The sequence below is a fragment of the Lontra canadensis genome, unplaced genomic scaffold, assembly GCF_010015895.1.
Source record: "Lontra canadensis isolate GAN:19392208 unplaced genomic scaffold, GSC_riverotter_1.0 scaffold161, whole genome shotgun sequence".
NCBI classification, from domain to species: Eukaryota; Metazoa; Chordata; class Mammalia; order Carnivora; family Mustelidae; genus Lontra; species Lontra canadensis.
The window spans coordinates 1,870,577-1,887,266 of NW_022631155.1; the positions used below are offsets into that span (position 1 = coordinate 1,870,577).

A 16,690-nucleotide genomic window follows, 5' to 3' on the forward strand; every position below is an offset into this window, starting at 1 on the left:
GGCCAGACAGAGCCAAAGGAATGGTCTGAGAGCAAAAAGCCCACTCGTACACCATTCACCCTCCGGCTGGATTTGGAACCCAGCTCTTCTGGCTTTCAGACACCATTTCACGGGTACAACAGCAAGCTTACTTCTAACCTCAAATGCTTACAATTTTAAAAAAATCACTGAGATAATATGCAGCTGATTTAACATTTTCAGTAATATTAACCAAGTGACGTTTTCCAAGCAGGGCCGTTTGTCCTGTTTGATGCAATCCGGTTTAGATGAGGCTTCCAGGAAATCCCTTTCTGGCACACTCTCGCACTCCCCACAGTGGCAGTTTGAAAACTTTTCTTTCCCTCCTGTCTCAGAGGAATAATTGTTCCTTCTCCTTCCCAAAGCTGGGCTTAACCCCATCCCTCTCTGCCTTGCCTGGGATCCTGCTTCAGAAAGATCCCTTCTCTCTGTTGCCTCGAGAAGAGGCAAGGCTCCGCACAGATAACATTCGTTTGCCTTCCTCAGCTTCCAAGCGAAACACTGGTTTGGACTTCTCTGTTACACACCAGGGTTACTTACCTAACCTGGGACGCACGGATGAGCTTCAGAGGGGCTGGAACCCTAAAATTCTATGTAAAGTTTTGTACTTAAGTGCATTCGTCAGGGGATGAGAAGCTATAATTTGTGTCATGTTATCAAAGGAATGCATAGCTCCAAACAGACTAAGAACCATGATTTCAAATCTACATCTCTAAACCCTTTTCTGAGGGGCAGACCCAAAATCACGGCTGTCAATTCTGTCAAAAAGTCACAATGCTAACGGCCACACGAACAAAACACAGAACTCCCCATCCCTCCCTCCTCGTCCTGTCTTCCACCTGTTTCCTCAAACAAAATCCCTGTCTGACGTTCCTGCTCTGTCGACAGCGCCCCATCCTCCTCACCCCTCAACCTGCAAACCCCAGAGGGAAGGATGACTCATTCAGCTTCCCTCGCTGTCCTCTCTCACCAAGCTGCTGCCCAAGCTTGTCGTCCCCCACCCCGCCCGGCCACCAGCACCACTGGGTCCTAGGTCAGGCACTGTGGCCCTCTCGCCTGGCCCTCGGACCGCCCCCACCTCCAGGCTCCACGAGCTCTCTGCTCTGGCCTAGTCTGCATGACCTTGTGTCTAGTTCTCACTCACTCCAAAACCCTCCGCAGGTCTCCACCACATCTCCGGTTATTAGCTCCTTCCCTAGCAGAGCTAAGACCATCCACCGCACGAGCCCAGAGCTCCTTCTCCCCACGCTCCGAACACAGAGCGCCCAGCCACCCTCGTGAACACTCCGCAGCGCGCCCCGCTTTCCTCCACTGTGCCGAGGGTCAGGGTCTCGCCTCTGCCTGCAACTCCACTTCCTCCACCGGAAAGGATGACCATCCTTCGAGGCTCAACCCAAATGACTCAAACTTCATGCAGGCTTTACCATGCAGGCTGGACATGTTCTCTTCTCCCTGGGACTCCCCAGTGGACTTCCTCTGCATTTCTCTTACAGCATGAAGGTAACTCTGCCATTTGGGGGCCAGACACATGTGTCCTAGCACTTCTGTCACATCTCCGAACGGGACTAGGTATTATCCTCTCATCCCCTCCTCCTGCTCCTCGTGTGCTCTCCCTCCTCCCCAGCGCCACCCAACACAGCATCCCGAAATGAAGCTGATTCACGAGACAGTTGTACACGGTGACTTGAAAAGCAGGAACAGACAATCCAAAAGCCACGGCAAGAGCTGATCTGTTTCTACCTGTATCTTGTCTTGTTTCAGTGACTAGTTTAATTTTTTTTTTTTAGAGATGACTTTGAGTGGTTAAAAGTTAGGGAATATAATTTTCCAAAACTTTGTATAAGCAATCTGGCTGACATTTTTTTCTCAAGTTTGTCACTTCCCAAGGAAGAAGCAGGGACTTCTAGTGCAGGCACAAAAACTGACGCCAGGAAGCGCAGATGAGAAGGCAACTCTGTGCCGACTGCTCCGGCGACAGCGCCCTGCACCCCCAGGCTCTGGTGCTAAATCCACGACATCCAGAAATGTGTCCTGTACGTTTCCATAAAATGGATTTTTCCTTCACTTGCTACTAAACCTGAGTTCAATAAAAAAAAAAAAAGACATCATTATACAACCCCCATGCAGAAGTCATTATGGTGAGGTGAGAGAGAGAAATAATGGCAGCTCCCCGCCTTGATAAGCCCAGAGGATGGCAGGGGGCAGGCAATTCCTACATAATTATTACGTAAGGTGGACTGAGGTACGTGCTCTCACAGAGGGACTTGCAAAGCCAGAGGCAAGACAAATCCTGCAGGGGGGGATGGGGGGGGGGCACCACAGGTATATAAAAGGACTTAGGGCTCAGCAAGGCGGTGGAGGATGGGCTTTAAAGAGACAAGGAGCCTGCAGGTACAGGGGACAGAGAAACCAGACTCCGCTCTGAGAAAGTTCTGTGTGTATCAGAGGAGCACAGGCAGTCCTGTGTGCTTGGAGTGTACAGTATAAGCCGTGGGAAGTCACCGAGTTTGTTTCTGTTTTTACAGAGAGTGGGGCACCGTGACATGATCGCAGTTCAGTGACAAAACCACTGGCAGCACCGTGAATGCGACATCGGAAGGACAGAAACTGAAAGAAGAGAAGCCAGTCGGGAAGCGCCGCTTCCAACAGGAAGGCCAAGGAGAAATGGGAAGAACCACGGGGGAGTCACTGATGAGGAGAACCTACAGGATTTGAACAGATGTGGCTCCGGGAGGCAAGGCACGGGGACAAGAAGACACTTGACTTTAAGTTCTCAAACCTGAGCAACTGGGGATCCTGCTCACTGAGCTGCGGCATGTAGCGGCGAGGGGGCTGGGGAAGAGCAAGCCTGTGAGGCTCGAGGACTTCCAGAGGAAGATGTCCGAGAGTTAGGCTGGTGACGCCCATCAGAGGCCAGTGTCGGGGCTGGATTTCGATATCACCCATACAGCGACAGCTCACGCGATGGGATGAAACGAAAGCAGCAAGGCAAGCAAGTAACGTGAGTGGGCAGCTGAAGGGGACCACCGTAGAGATGGTCCACGAAGGAAAAGACAGGAGCAGTGGAGACTGGGAAGGACAGTCAAGGTAACAGAATAACACAGAGACCAGGACTGGCTGGAATGGGGTGCTCCGAACCACTGAATGCCGGGGGAAGAGCAAACAGAACGAAGAATGAAGCGAGCCACTCGATTTGGTCATTGAGAGGGCCTCCGTTCCAGGAAGGTGCCTACAGTGAAGCCGGATACCGAAATGGGTTGGAGGAATGAAAAAACCAGAGACAAGAACAGACTAGAATGTTCTTTCCAGAGGTGTAGTTGGAGGCGAGAGATGGGCCATTAGTTTAGGAGAAAGCGGGTCTAATACTGCCTTTTTCGGGGAGTAAACCCTAAAAGAGACAAAAGATGTCAGAGAAAGGGGATCTTACAGGAGACGACGGACTGAGGCCTCTGCTTCTTCAAACCTGCTGTGTGAGCCATTCTTCAAATTTCTGATAATTTGGGGCCAGATACACAAAGCTCAAGATAGAACATGTTCCCTAACTGAATTTTCATGGATAAGACTTACATTCTCACTTTCATAAATATTCCAAAGATGTGTTCTCATAAAACTCTTTTGCCCTAATCGTTAAAGAAATTGTTAAGTACTGAAATAGGTTTTACATCACACATTTAATCAAAAACTGAGAAAAGGCTGAAAATGTGTTCAACTCTGTATCATTACATTTGTTTTAAGCATTACATTTGAATCTGTAATCAACACATGACTCATGAGGAGTACTCCCTAAATCTTTCTAGACCTCCAGTTTTTGTATAATCGTCCCTTCCATCAACCATGAATTTCCTTTGCCTGGAACAACTGTTAATGAAATTTGGGAAGAGAGAAACCTTGTCTCACCAGGGGAAAAAAAAAAATCTCAGGCCCTTATTGCCAAAATACCTAAAAGACAGCCTCAGGGAGAAGGGCTGCGTTACAAATGATCTCCTTCATCCCCTTCAGTCCATGCAATGGCATGGACTTATCCTAGACTCACACACATATTTTTTTTTAAAGAATTGTTTCCTTGTTCTTCCCTTAGCAGACAGCTGCCTCCAAGTCTGTTTAGAGCCAAGCAGGGGAGAAGGAGTGGGGAGAGAGGATGCAAGCAAGGCCTGGTGGCCGAAGGAAGGCACCCACAGTCCGCTTCATGGCCTCCTGGCTTTGCAGAGGAGGAGCCAGGGCTGGGGGCACGCTGGGGGAGGGAGAGCACAGGCTGCCATGGAGCCTGCTCCTCCTCGGAATGCTTCGATCACCTTTAATAAACACCCTGGCTCTCACAGTAGGCCGGGGAGCGCGGCGCAGAGAGTAAATGAAAGGGGAGACACCCGAGAACCTCCCGGCACTGCGGAGAACCCTGGAATTTACCAGACTGTGGGCCAAGGGAAAGGCGTATCTTGTGAGGATCTCAAACATATCCCTTCTGCTGTGGCCTTCCTGTTTCAGCGCGAACCTCAGGTTTCTCATGTCCTGGGGGGAGGGGGGGAAGCAGAGAAATTTGACAGTTCAGTCTTCAGATAAAGTGACAATCCTTAGCAAAAAATCTCTTCAACTAAAGGAGCGGAAGATTCACTTACCTGGAAGGGCAGTTAATCTAGATTACTAAGAAAATCACTTTGTTTTTGTATGACATTTGGAAATATCCAGTTTAAGAACACCTCAAAATACTCCCATTGCGGTCATGAATGTAAAGACAAAGCAACTAGTGTTAAAGAGAAGACAGAGCTAAAATCATTTTCTAGCAAGAAAAATCAAACCTGGCCTTGCATACCATCCACAGTGTCTCCTTCAACTAGTTTCTGTGGTATTTTCACTATAAAAGAGTATTTTATTCACAGAACTTTTCAAATGTGTACCTATCACATGTAAGCTCAAAATTGTCAAACATGTCACGAAAATACGGAAGCTCTCTCCCTCTCCCTCATGCTCCTCTCACATCTCAGTCTAACAAATCAGGAAATGATTGGCACCGCGCTCTCATCCAGGTGTTCCATCACCAACATTGTTCCTTGTGCTTTCAGGAACTAAACACTAATGCTCAAAACTGGATTCTAAAAGGGGCTTTCAATACATATCTCTTTGCTAAGCAAGAAAAGCTTCTCATACACTGAAACCAAACCAAAAACAACGACAACAAAAGCTCCCTTAACTATCAAGGTGCATCCCCTATCAAATACATAACGTTCTGTCTTCCTTTTAAAGCCAGAGTTGTTCAGGTTGTCTCCTGAATCAATCACGGGGCTATGACCGAGTGGCTGAACACTCAAAATACCAACTCAGTTCGGAAAAATGAGCTCCATCGGGACCCTGGGGGACTTCGGGAAGGAGGCGGCCGGGTTGGTCCCTGTCCTTTTGGATGTCACGACCTTTACATTTTTGCAAAGTGTTTTTTCATGTAGCATCTCAGGAGCAAAGGTAAAGTTTCCTAAGCCTTTGGCACAAAGGACTAGCAAAGGCCTTGCTACATACGGGGCATCCCAGAATGCCACTGGCAGCAGAGGTTATGAAGAACTAGACCTGAAGACCTTGACCAAGTGACCCAAGACTGCTCACTCTCTATACAGATGGCATCTACTGGGTCTTGCCACCTCTAGGATTCTGTGCTTTCATTTCTAGAAGCACAGAACTGAATAAAATCCAAAAACCAATTCACAACATATTCCAAGGAAACCAGGATATTAGCTGTTGGCTCATGATGCAAAGCAGTAGTCAAATGAAAGGGAATAATCATTTCAGTGGGATGACATGCCTCCAGAGGATTTTACAACCGAGCCACCAGCACAGCGCTGGGCAGCCGAGGCTCCAGGGGGCTCGAAGACCTGTGTGCATCTTTCCTCCTCACAGCCTGGGGTCAGCTGATAACTCCCTACCATCACTGTTCTTAACCACTTGGCCGGAATTTCGGCCATTTCTAGATAACCATTTATTCTGAGCCATCCGTGATTCCAACAACTGCTTTCTGTGTGCCAAAGAACAAGTGATTCAAGCAACTTCTGGTTGCCATCTGATTCAGATGTAATTAAAGGACAGAAAGAATTACTACCTCATCTTGCCAACAAGAAAATTGAAATGGAAAAGGCAAATGACTCACGGGCGGCAGCTCACCAAATCTACGACAGAAATATGAGCGTATCCTAAGTGGTAAGTTCCACCTGGTCTCCTTAAGGCTGACTCGTCAGGGGAGGGCCCCTGAGAAAGAGCCTTGCAGCCAAAGAGCCTCACAGCCCCACCTCGGCCTGTCTGACAAGTGGGTCACGTGGCGATGCACCAAGCCTCGCTGTAATAAACGAGTCCGAGTAAACGCCCCCCTGCCACACAACCATACAGAAGGGCTGCTTTATGGAGACATCATTCCTACAACTCATCTCTAGAGAAACACCACCCATCGCTGCTGACCTCAAAATACCACAGCCTTTAAAGCGAGTAAACAGGGGCGAGGCATGGAAGACGACAGGAGGTTTGTTGGTGGTTAAGGTTTGGCTTCATCTCCCCTGCCCCTTAAGGCTCCAAGTTGTCAGCAGGGGCTGGTGTGGTGCCTGGGGGTAAACATTCACATATTGAGAGCTATCTCGTCCTCTGCTGCTAGACGACATCCACTGGGACTTACAACCCCCAGCTGAAAGGCACTGCTGGCGAGCAGAAATCCCCGCGCCCAGAGCTAGTAGGACCAGATCTGTAGGGTTTAGAACAACCTGTTCTCCCTGGAGCAACAGCGGTCTTAGGGCTCTAGACCCCAGCTGGGGCTGACCTCTGCGAAACCGCCCCACCACAGCAGGTTCCTTTTCTATCACCTTCGGGTCTGCTTCTGAGGACATGGGACTTGCGTGTCCCAGGGAGATAACGGAATGAAGAGGCTGAGCTCCAACACTGTTCTAGGCGTCATCTTTGGGCTCAGCGCTAATTCCAAAAACTACAGGTATGTGTAACATCTGCGAGTCATGCCTGGTAAGTTGTCCCGAAGCCCCTTGTCTTTATAATAAACAGTCAAAGGGTAAGAATGTGCTTTATCCTATTAACTTTGGGGACACTGATATTTAAATACAAATTCTTTCTATTGACAAGGCAACAAACAGCACTTTGAAAAAAAATTCTATTAGAATGAGAGTCACTTTCATGGTCGTCAATATTAGCAATCCCATTTTCCTTTGAGTACTGTAACGTAACGCTCTACTCCCATAGATCCCTTTACACAAAATGCAAAACTTTACTTCCTTCAAAGTAAATCCCTGTATTTCTAGGCCCCAAAATGAAGACGTAGCTGGGATCATAAATAAGGCATTTAAGGTAGCCTGGATTAAAACAAAAACCAAAAGAAGCCAAAGTGGGTAGTGATAGAGAATTTCAGTTCAGGCTTAATGACCACAGAATCCTTTGCTTTGTGATAGAGTGTACTAGTCCGTCTTCAACTTTTATAAACCAGAGACAATAAAACGAAGATACCATATTCATTATCAAAACAAAACTATAGGAGATGAGTTTTAAGAAATCACAGTGCCTGAGCCAAGGTCACATCTCCCAGATCTAGCTGTGAGAACCACGGATGACCTCCACACCCCTTCCAGCTCCTTCTGGGACTGGCCATTATTCTATTCTATTATTATTCTATTCGGATTGTAACCATCTGACACGTAATACCTGGAAAGGACGTATTCTTGCCAGAAGGTTTACCCCATTGTCTGCAAAGTGTATTTGGATCCCAACCTTGACATCTGTCGGGTAATCTCAGCTCAGTGACTGAACTCTTCTTAGGCTCAAGGCTTCATAAGGATAAAATGGAGACGCCACCTAGCACGTGTCTGCACCGACACAGATGCTCAATGAACAGTTACTATTACAGCTGAGTAAATGGTATTATCATTAAATCTCTGCTACCCACTGTGCCAATGCAAAATGGCAGGCAAAACATTACCTCTGAAAACTCAGCAAAAGTTAAAAAGGTTGTTAGAGGCATATCCTATTCACGGAGGGTAAAATCTCTCGTAATTTTCTTTCCTTTCACGGTGTGAAGGTGTCCAGCTGGTAACATATCACATAATGGGACACTGGGAGTAGACTCGGGCAAAAACTAGAAAGTGAGAAAATTCTATCCATAAAGTCTTCTTCCCATCCAGTTAAGCTGACAGAAGGACAGGTCTGAGTCCCCGCAGGTCTCTTTAATAGGAACTACTTCCCCAGGAAGTTTTAGAAGCCTGATCATGAGGGAAGGACCATTCTTGGGCCTTAGATGAACCAGGGTCTTTGATTTGTGTTTTTTTTTTTTTTTGTAAACCCCCATTAACTGTTACTCATCATTCAACACTAATGTGTCTTTTTTCACATAAGAAAGTACTGAATCTCTTACTTTACAAGTAATATCTAGACCATAGGAATTTTCGCCTCTACTTGTCGCGCCTCCCATTTTTTCAATTCTGGAGATCACACCCAGAGGAACATCAAGTATTAGAGCAGAATCCTGTAATGGACAAAAATGCAAAAGTCAATATTTCCGTATCATTAAAACACCAAAACCACTTTCAAAAAACCATATGCTTTAGAGTACTTTTACCTTGGCCCCTTTTACCACTTTCTATGAACAAAAACAGGGTACAAATCACACATGAAAGAGCAAGCATGAGAACAGCCAGTTACGCAACCAAGACGCACCCCCGAACATCTGCGGCGCCTACAGAATCAAGACCAAACTCCTAGGGACACAATTCCTGGGCCCCGTGCTGTCACTTCCAGCTGGCCTCCACAGGCTTTTCTCCCACGCCGGTGTGCACTCCCAACTATGTGACAACCTTCACCATTCGTCAAGCACAGTCTACAGTCAGGCCTCTGCGCTTCTGTGCACGGTGTTCTCTTTGCCCAGGGTGATCTAGATTCCCCAACTACCAGATGTCTCCCCATGGCTTAAGCCCTGGTCCAGCAAAACACCACCTCTAACAAAGCTCTGCTTCCTGAGTAGACAGAACACAACCGACCACTCCCACCTGCGAAGTTCTACAAGGCTTGGTTCAGACTGTGGCTGCACCACGTGCTTTCCCATATCTGCCGGAAATGCACAGGTCCGTGTTCTCCCCACACCTGGAACCAAACATCTGGAAGTAGCACCTAGCTGAGGCCTGGGTGCATCTCCCACCCGAGAAGGGCCTGGATGCACAGTGATGCCTCTCCATCATTCCTCATCCAATGCTGGGCGCAAGGGGTCCGTACAGGCGCTGGCGAGCCAGAATCACATTCATGATGTCACACCACGGTCATTACGAGCTGCCAGCAACTGCCACGCATGGAGTGAGTCGCCTGTGCAGGTGCTGTGACGGGGGCTCCGCACGTGATGGGGGCTCCACATGCCTCATCGTTCGGATTTTATCCTCCTGGCCATTCCGGATGTTGGTGTAGTATTCCCGTTTCCCGACGTGGCAATCGAGGCTTTAGAAAGCTTCAGTAACTTGCTTGGTAAATAGGCGGAAGGGTTGAGATTTGAGCCAAGGTCTAGGAACACACATCAAAAGAGCCAGACAAATGGTCCCAGCCTTTTGACTCTGTAGCTGCATTCTGAAGAGCTTATCTTACAGCTACTGCACAAGAGGACAAACAGTTACATATGTGGAGATGCTCAGCGGAGCCAGAGGGGCCGTTGGCGTGGAGAAAACGACCGTTAGTCAGCTTGAAGGACGAAGCCTACAGCGCCGAAAATAATCACAGTGCGTGGAAAAATAAGCTTACGTGGAAAAAAGCAGCACACAAAATACACTGGCTACAGTAATATAAGATACATATCCACATGGACTGCACAAGACAAGGAGGCCTACAGAAATTGGTTAAGTCCCATGTTTTCCTGAGTGCTGCGATGACTTTGATAATAAAGAGAATACTTTCAAGGTGCTTCTTGAAGTTCTGTTCTTTAGAAGATGTTCCTTTGGGGGTATACAAATAAAGTTTGGGTTCTACTTGAAATCCTTCTCCTTTGTACAGTACAAAAACTAAGCATTTCTTTACAGAGTAGAAATATAGCTCATGGGTACTCTAGAAATTCAAAAAGTCTAAGAATTGGGTGCGTCCATGCTATGGTCCTACTACTCAGCTACAAAAACACAAGGAACTATGGATGCGCACAACACCACAGAGGGCTCTTAAAGGCACCATGCCGAGTAGCAGATAAGGCCAATTTCACAAGATCACATACTGCAGGAGTCCGTTTATGACATTTTTGAAGTGATAAAATTATAGAGAGGGAGAAGAGAGAAATGGTTGCCAAAGGGTGTGGGGAAGGAGGGTGTGATTATATAGGGGCAGCAACAGTCGCAGATCTCGATTGTCAGTGCATGACTCCATGATTTTATACATGAGATCAAACGGCACAGAATTAAATGCAGAAACCCACGAGAAAATGAGTGCATGAAACAGTGGTAAAGTTCAAGTGTGGTCAGAGTCTCAGTTAACCGTACGGTGCCATTAATTTCCTGGTTTTGATCAAGCAATATAGTGACTGGAGAAGCTACGTAATGCACTAGTTTTCCAAGTTCTCGAGCATTCATAACTATTTCAAAATAGAAAGTTAAAGAAAGCGCAAGAGCACAGTCACCGTGGTACAGGGAAAAGAGTGCAAGCTCTTACACTGAACAAAGTTGGTTCGAGCGGAGTTTTGACATTTATTAGCTGGGCAGCCACGTTTATCTATAAAGTAGGGATGATTATAGATCATGGACTTAAGACTGTCACATGGTAGCTAGAAAATAATGAAATTCATTATTATTATCACAAAGAATATCTTCGTGTTTGGAAGACATAACTGCTCTGCAAATGCAGCAGATCTGCGCATTCTCACAAGCAGCTACGGGTCTTTCCCTTTGTACCCCCAAGGAGGCATTTTTTAGTTGTGGCCGTGGGGTGAGACACCTCACTGTGTGACTAAAATCCAAATGCCTAGAGAAAAAAAAAGACACTGCTCAATAACTGTGTACATATACAGCTGTGTGTTATAACATGTTTACTTCTCAATACAATCTAGTTATTAAAAATGTACCACAGGAAATCTGTTCTGTTTGGACTGAGATTTACAAGTGCCCAAGTGTATTCCTAAATGTCAAACTTATACCCGGAAACACAAAGATTAGACACTAAATAAAAGTCCAATACCCTAAGATCAACATGGAAGCAAGAACGTAAACAAAAAAGATGAGACCTTACCGCTCTTTGTTCTTGAATAGAGGAAATTCTATAGCTCTGATAACCCTGACCCAACACAACCCAGAAAATGGGACAACTGAGGACAGCTGGCCAGTTCCTGACCACAGGTGCCCCCAGTTTAATGAGGCTCCTTGCCATGTTCTCCCTGAATGACAGGTTCGAGATCAGACAACCCAGCAGGCCAAACTGGAAGATCCAGAAATAGGAAAATTAGCTTACCTCTGTAGAACCCTGAGTTGTTACTATCTAAGTATCATTAAATAGTGAAGAACTCTCAAAGGTCCCTTGAACTCAAAATTCTGCACCTCTAAGGATCTGAAATAGTTGAGAAGTAAACAGAACAATCAAAAAAAGATGACTTCATTTACCATCTCTCTCGAGTGTCTACTGAGTAGCAGAAACCATCCTGGACACTAGGCAACACAGAGATAAATAAGATACAAGTGCCGTGCGAATGGGAGATGGGACATGTGTACCCGAAGAGCCGCCATGCCAGGCTGCAAGTACCAAGAGCAAAACAAAACAAAACACAGCCCACGTCCAGACTAACAGGAGGAGACGTCAGAGGAGGGCAGAACAATTTCCTAACGATTGGCTCTCCTGAAGGTTCTGTGGCAATGGCAATGTTACAGACAAGCCTTACAGGATGGAATAATAGCAAGTAACAGTGACATCAGCCACACATGTGGGAAAGCATGGGAAGTTTATAAAAAATAAAACACAACACAACAAAACAGCCGGTCAGGCTTATGACAGGGTGGCAGGGGAATTCCTTGGGAGCACCCCAGGGCTTGGATCAGGGTGACTGGGATCCCTGGAATGTGTTTTGAGAAGAGGAGCGCAAGGACAGACCGGTGCTTTCTGAAGATCCCTTCGGCAGTACTGAGCGCTGTGCAGTAGCAAGGAAGGGACCACACCCGATCCTGGCAACCCTGGAAGCTACTGATTTAAGGCAAGAACCCGAATGTGGAGTGACCTAAGATGGAAGCAAAAGGAGACATGAGCCACTGGGGAAGCATCGGCAAGGACTCAGATTTAGGCCTAGACAGGAGATGTGATCCTAGCAAGAGATGGGAAAAACACAGAAAGGGGTTTTGGAGAAAGATTAACACTGTCACTTCAAGACACACTGGCTTGAAGGTTATGATAAATTAGTTAAGTACAGATAACCAGGAGGCAGCTGGAATTACAGAACTGGGAGAGATTCCAAAGGTCCCTCAAACTCAAAATGTCCAGAACTAACCACATGATGTTTATCTCCCCAAATTATGTCTTCCCATCTCAGTGGCTGCTGCTCCATCTGTCCCATTACAAACGCTGGAAACCTCGGAGTCATCCTTGACATCTTCTCTGCTATCCCTCATCCAGTCTCCCACATTTACCTCTTAAATCTATCTTGAACCTATCACCCCCTTTCCAACTTCCCCGGACCACTCGAACAGGCACAGCGGTCTCTTTGCACGGACTGGTGCTCCCCTTGGAGTCTGCCCTCTGCACAGCGGCATAGGTGATCGCTGACAGAAGTCAATCCGATGCTATCATTCCTTTGCTTAAATCATGTCCAAAGTTTCTTGCTGCTCAACTCCAAACACTTCCATCCTTAACAGGGTCTACAGGCCCTTGGTCATCTCCCCACCACGCCCCCCCCCCCCCCCGGCCCGCTCATTCCTTGCTGTCCTCCCTGCCCCCAACCCAGCCCCAGGCTCATCTATTCCTGTTCCCCTTGGTCTCAGTGCCTCTAGCCATTCCCTCAGCTGGTCCTCCCCACCCACCCCCTGGCAACCATCTAGGTCATTCCTATTCATTCTTCAGACCAGAGGTCAAACACCATTTTCTCAGAACCATTTCCCAGGCTCCTCGAACAGCTGCATTCCTGTACTACTCAGTAGTACTACTCAGTCCTGGGCTCCTCGCGCTCGGCACAACTTGTTGTTAAGCCCCATGTGATTATCCGATCACTGTCGGTCCCATCAGCACGAAAGCTTCATGGGGGACAGCCTGCGTCTGCCGTGCACACCACTAGCTGAAACCACAAATGGAAGATACGGAATGACCGAAGGCTCTAAGAGTAAAAGATGAAAGGAGAAAAGGCTCAAGGAGGGGAATTTGGTTTTGGAAAAAAGGCAACTAGGCCCCTCCTCTCAGACGAGAGGAGGAGGAGAACATGGGTGAAAACAGCAGCAGGTAGTGAGGAGGGCGGTTTCTGGGAGCTCAGGGACGAGGCCTTTTAACTGCTCCGCAGAACAAGACAGGAGGTCAGCTGCAGCACATGGAGCGTTGGTCAGCGAGGCAGTCGGGGAAGGAAGGAGAAGTCAACCTGAGATGAAAAAGAACTGCCCAAAGAGGGAGAGACTCTGAGGCCTGAAAGCCTGCACTTGTGAGGGAACTAATGCATTAAATCCACGTGACTTGCACAGCAGGGCCCAGTCACCCACAGCCTCTCAAGTTCGGTGGCAGTGGACTGGGAAGGACACAAGGCAACAAGGGGCAAGGGAACCCAAGGGGCCCGCAGACATTGCTTCCCCCTGAAAACAGCGCACGTTCTGCAGCGGCAGTGTAAGGAGTGTAAGGGCTCGAGACTGAAGCTTAACACAATACCTATAGTCCGACCCTATGTTCCCACTGAAGTCCTACTTACAGACACATGAGGATGTTTTATTACAGTCTTTTTAGCGTTATTTCAGCCCCCTTGAAAGGAAAAGAGGTGCGAGATCTACTAGTCTGAAGAACTTAAAGGACAAAATCTCACAAATATCCATTGTGTTTTTGTGAAAAGAAAAACCCTCCACGAATCCTGTCGGTCATCCCTGTAATGAACTGGATGCGCCTTCCCCCTGGGAAAGAATACAGATCTGCCTCTGAGGCCGCATAGGAGAGGGCGGCATTCAAGGCTCAGAGCTGCAGCCAGTGAGAGCGGAAGCTAAGCACCACCCCACCTGTGAGACGTCCAGCTAGAGGTGGCGGACACCCAGCACCTGCTCCCAGCTCGTTTCAGAACCGAGTGAGAGACAGAGTCTGACTGACACACAGCCACCCATCCATCTCACCTGTCCAAGCCCTGTCTGCACACTGGTAAGCCATCGGAAGGCTAAGTAAACAGACCTCATTTTTCCAGTCCCTTGAAGAAATACCTTACCAACTACAGAGGAATGTGTGTGCCATCTCTACAGAGGGTCTTAAACGGTACTAAAGAATCTTTGGGTGATACTCTGCCTGAAAAATGCAATCATTATGTTCCTAGCTTTTAGAGACATCTCTCCTTGAACTGAATCCAGGAAGAACACACTGTTTCTGACTTACCGTCAGAAAATGATGGTAAGTCATTTGACGTTTGTCATCTCATCAGCATTACTCAGTCGGAAGGCCTAAAAGCCTCCATCCACTCTGCTAGCTACCGCACATCTGCCACAGCCCGTTCTAGTTTCAGGCTGTGTGGAGTGACCGCGAGCGAGAAATACCCACTTTCAGATGGGATCGTCTCTGGGGCAAAGGGGCAATGGGGTTTCTTTATAAAATTCCTATCTTAAATATTTCAAAATAATTTTTCAAACAGGGTGGGGATGAATGTGTGCTCTAGGTGGAAAAAAAAAAAAATGGCCTGAGGGAAAGTCTGGAGGAGAAAGCATAGGGCTTCAGTAGCGGTCACTGAGTAGAGCACCTGAGCCAGAGCGTGGGGTGGGCACACAGGAGAGAGGTGGGAAGGTGCCGGGCCTCCTACTCCCCGGTTAAGGCCCAGGAGCTGAGGGAGGAAAGGAGCCACGGACAGCTTCTGAGCACGGGGATGGCACAACTATAAAGACGACTTCAGGAGCCAGAAAGAAGGGAGTGGGGAGAAGCAGCGGTCAGGGAGGCCAATGTGTGGCCCCTGTGATGGCCCGGACAAGACCTTGGAGTGGAGGGGGGCGGGCACATGTGAAGGCTGTGCAGAAAGGAGGACAGGGGCAGGGATCCCAGGGCCACTGGGGGACAAGCAGCACCAGCCCGAGAAGCGAGAACACCAGAAGAATGTACTGGGGAGGGAGAAAAAGCCAGACTCCCGCCTTGGCCCATGCATCTGGGGTGGGAGGCGAAAAGCCCAGGGCTCTTGAGCAGGCAGTAAGAAATGAGAAAGCGGGGAGGCGCCTGGGTGGCTCAGTGGGTTGAGCGTCAGACTCTCGGTTTCAGCTCAGGTCCTTATCTTGTGGGTCGTGGGACTGAGTCCTGTGCCTGCTTGGGCTCCTGCTCTGTGCAGCGTCTGTTTGGGGATTCTCTCCCTCTGTGCCCTCTGTCCCTCCTACCCCCACCCCTGGCTCTCACTCTTGCTCTCTCAAAAATAAATAAATCTTAAAAAAAAAAAAAGACCAGAAAGGGGCCAGAAGAAAGGCAGCCCTCGAAACCCAAGAAAGCCCAGGAGTGACAAGGGGATGACTCTGCCTGTCAGTGTGGCCAGATGGGGGAGGGCGCATGGGAAGGAGGGCGGCCAGCAGGCAGCACTGTCCTGACAGAAGACACCGCCCCCGGGCGCGGAGGAGGCCCTGGGGAGGAGCAGGACTAGAGAGAAGGGCGCAGCCGCCTGGAAGGTGGAAGGAGGAGAGAGAGGCCAATCAGGCTGACGCATCCACAGAACGGGTTCCCACCCGGGCTCCCAGCGACCTAATGACCACCCTCTGTGGCCTCTGCTCATTCTTTATCCTTCCGCGGTCCGCCCCCTTCTTTTCTGAGTCTCTCCTCTTCTACCGACACCCACCAAAGCCTTTGCTCAGATTATCTCCTGCTCCCCCTACCCCGGCCCCGTCCCGGGAGAATGTTCGTGCCCCTCAGAGCGCATCTCCTTGTCACATCATCTTCTCAGGTAATTGTGTGGATGTATGCAGCTTTCACCAAGACGGACGTGCTAACAACTTCACCAGCTTCAGAGTCACGTTTCCAAATGCTTCGGAGACATCTCTTCTCGGTGGCTGTACAGCTATTAAGGTCACATTTTCCAAGAATCTCCGGGGGCTCATCTCCGACGTGTTCCTTCTTCCGTGAGGTCCATTTCAAAGGCATCATTCTAGACTCGAGTCCATCCTCCAAGTCCCACCTCCGTATTGCCACCCCATGCTCCCGAACCTTCTGCACTGTTCTCTCCTGGTGTGATGACAACGGTGCGAAGCTCTGGCTGTCCACCTGGGCAACTAGCTTTTCCATCAGACACACTGCAACTGGTGTCCCTTCCAGAAAGCCATACCCATCACACGGTTCTGCCCGTAAGCTCTGTGCTGCTGACCTGTGACTTGTGAGACTCTTGGGGCCGGCTCTTCTTCAGGCTTCAGCTCCTGCCACCCCACGCCCCCTCCACCCTGTGCCCCAGCTCCGACAGACCACCAAACTGTTGCCACCGTATGTGGTCTTCTCCACATTGTCACACAAGTGAGAAGGAAACACCCTACCTGACACGCTCCTCCCTCTCTCCCCTCCTGTCCAGGAACCTGTTTCCATTCTT

The 16,690-nt window shown here is 48.5% G+C and overlaps 1 protein-coding gene across 5 annotated transcripts in view; it reads right to left on the minus strand.

Annotated features, from left to right (window-relative positions):
- The window catches only part of MTM1 (myotubularin 1), a 90,183-nt gene that overhangs the window by 43,006 nt on the left and 30,487 nt on the right, over window positions 1–16,690 (minus strand). For 2 of the 5 annotated variants that reach the window (XM_032845291.1, XM_032845289.1), the window contains 2 exons: window positions 8,396–8,506; window positions 4,423–4,524 (listed from right to left, as the gene is read on the minus strand). In XM_032845291.1, the coding sequence (XP_032701182.1) occupies window positions 4,423–4,524; window positions 8,396–8,506 (213 nt within the window). Of the gene's footprint in view, window positions 1–4,422; window positions 4,525–8,395; window positions 8,507–11,445; window positions 11,542–16,690 lie in introns of all 5 variants that reach the window. The other 3 variants (XM_032845292.1, XM_032845290.1, XM_032845293.1) reach the window with 2 other exon arrangements.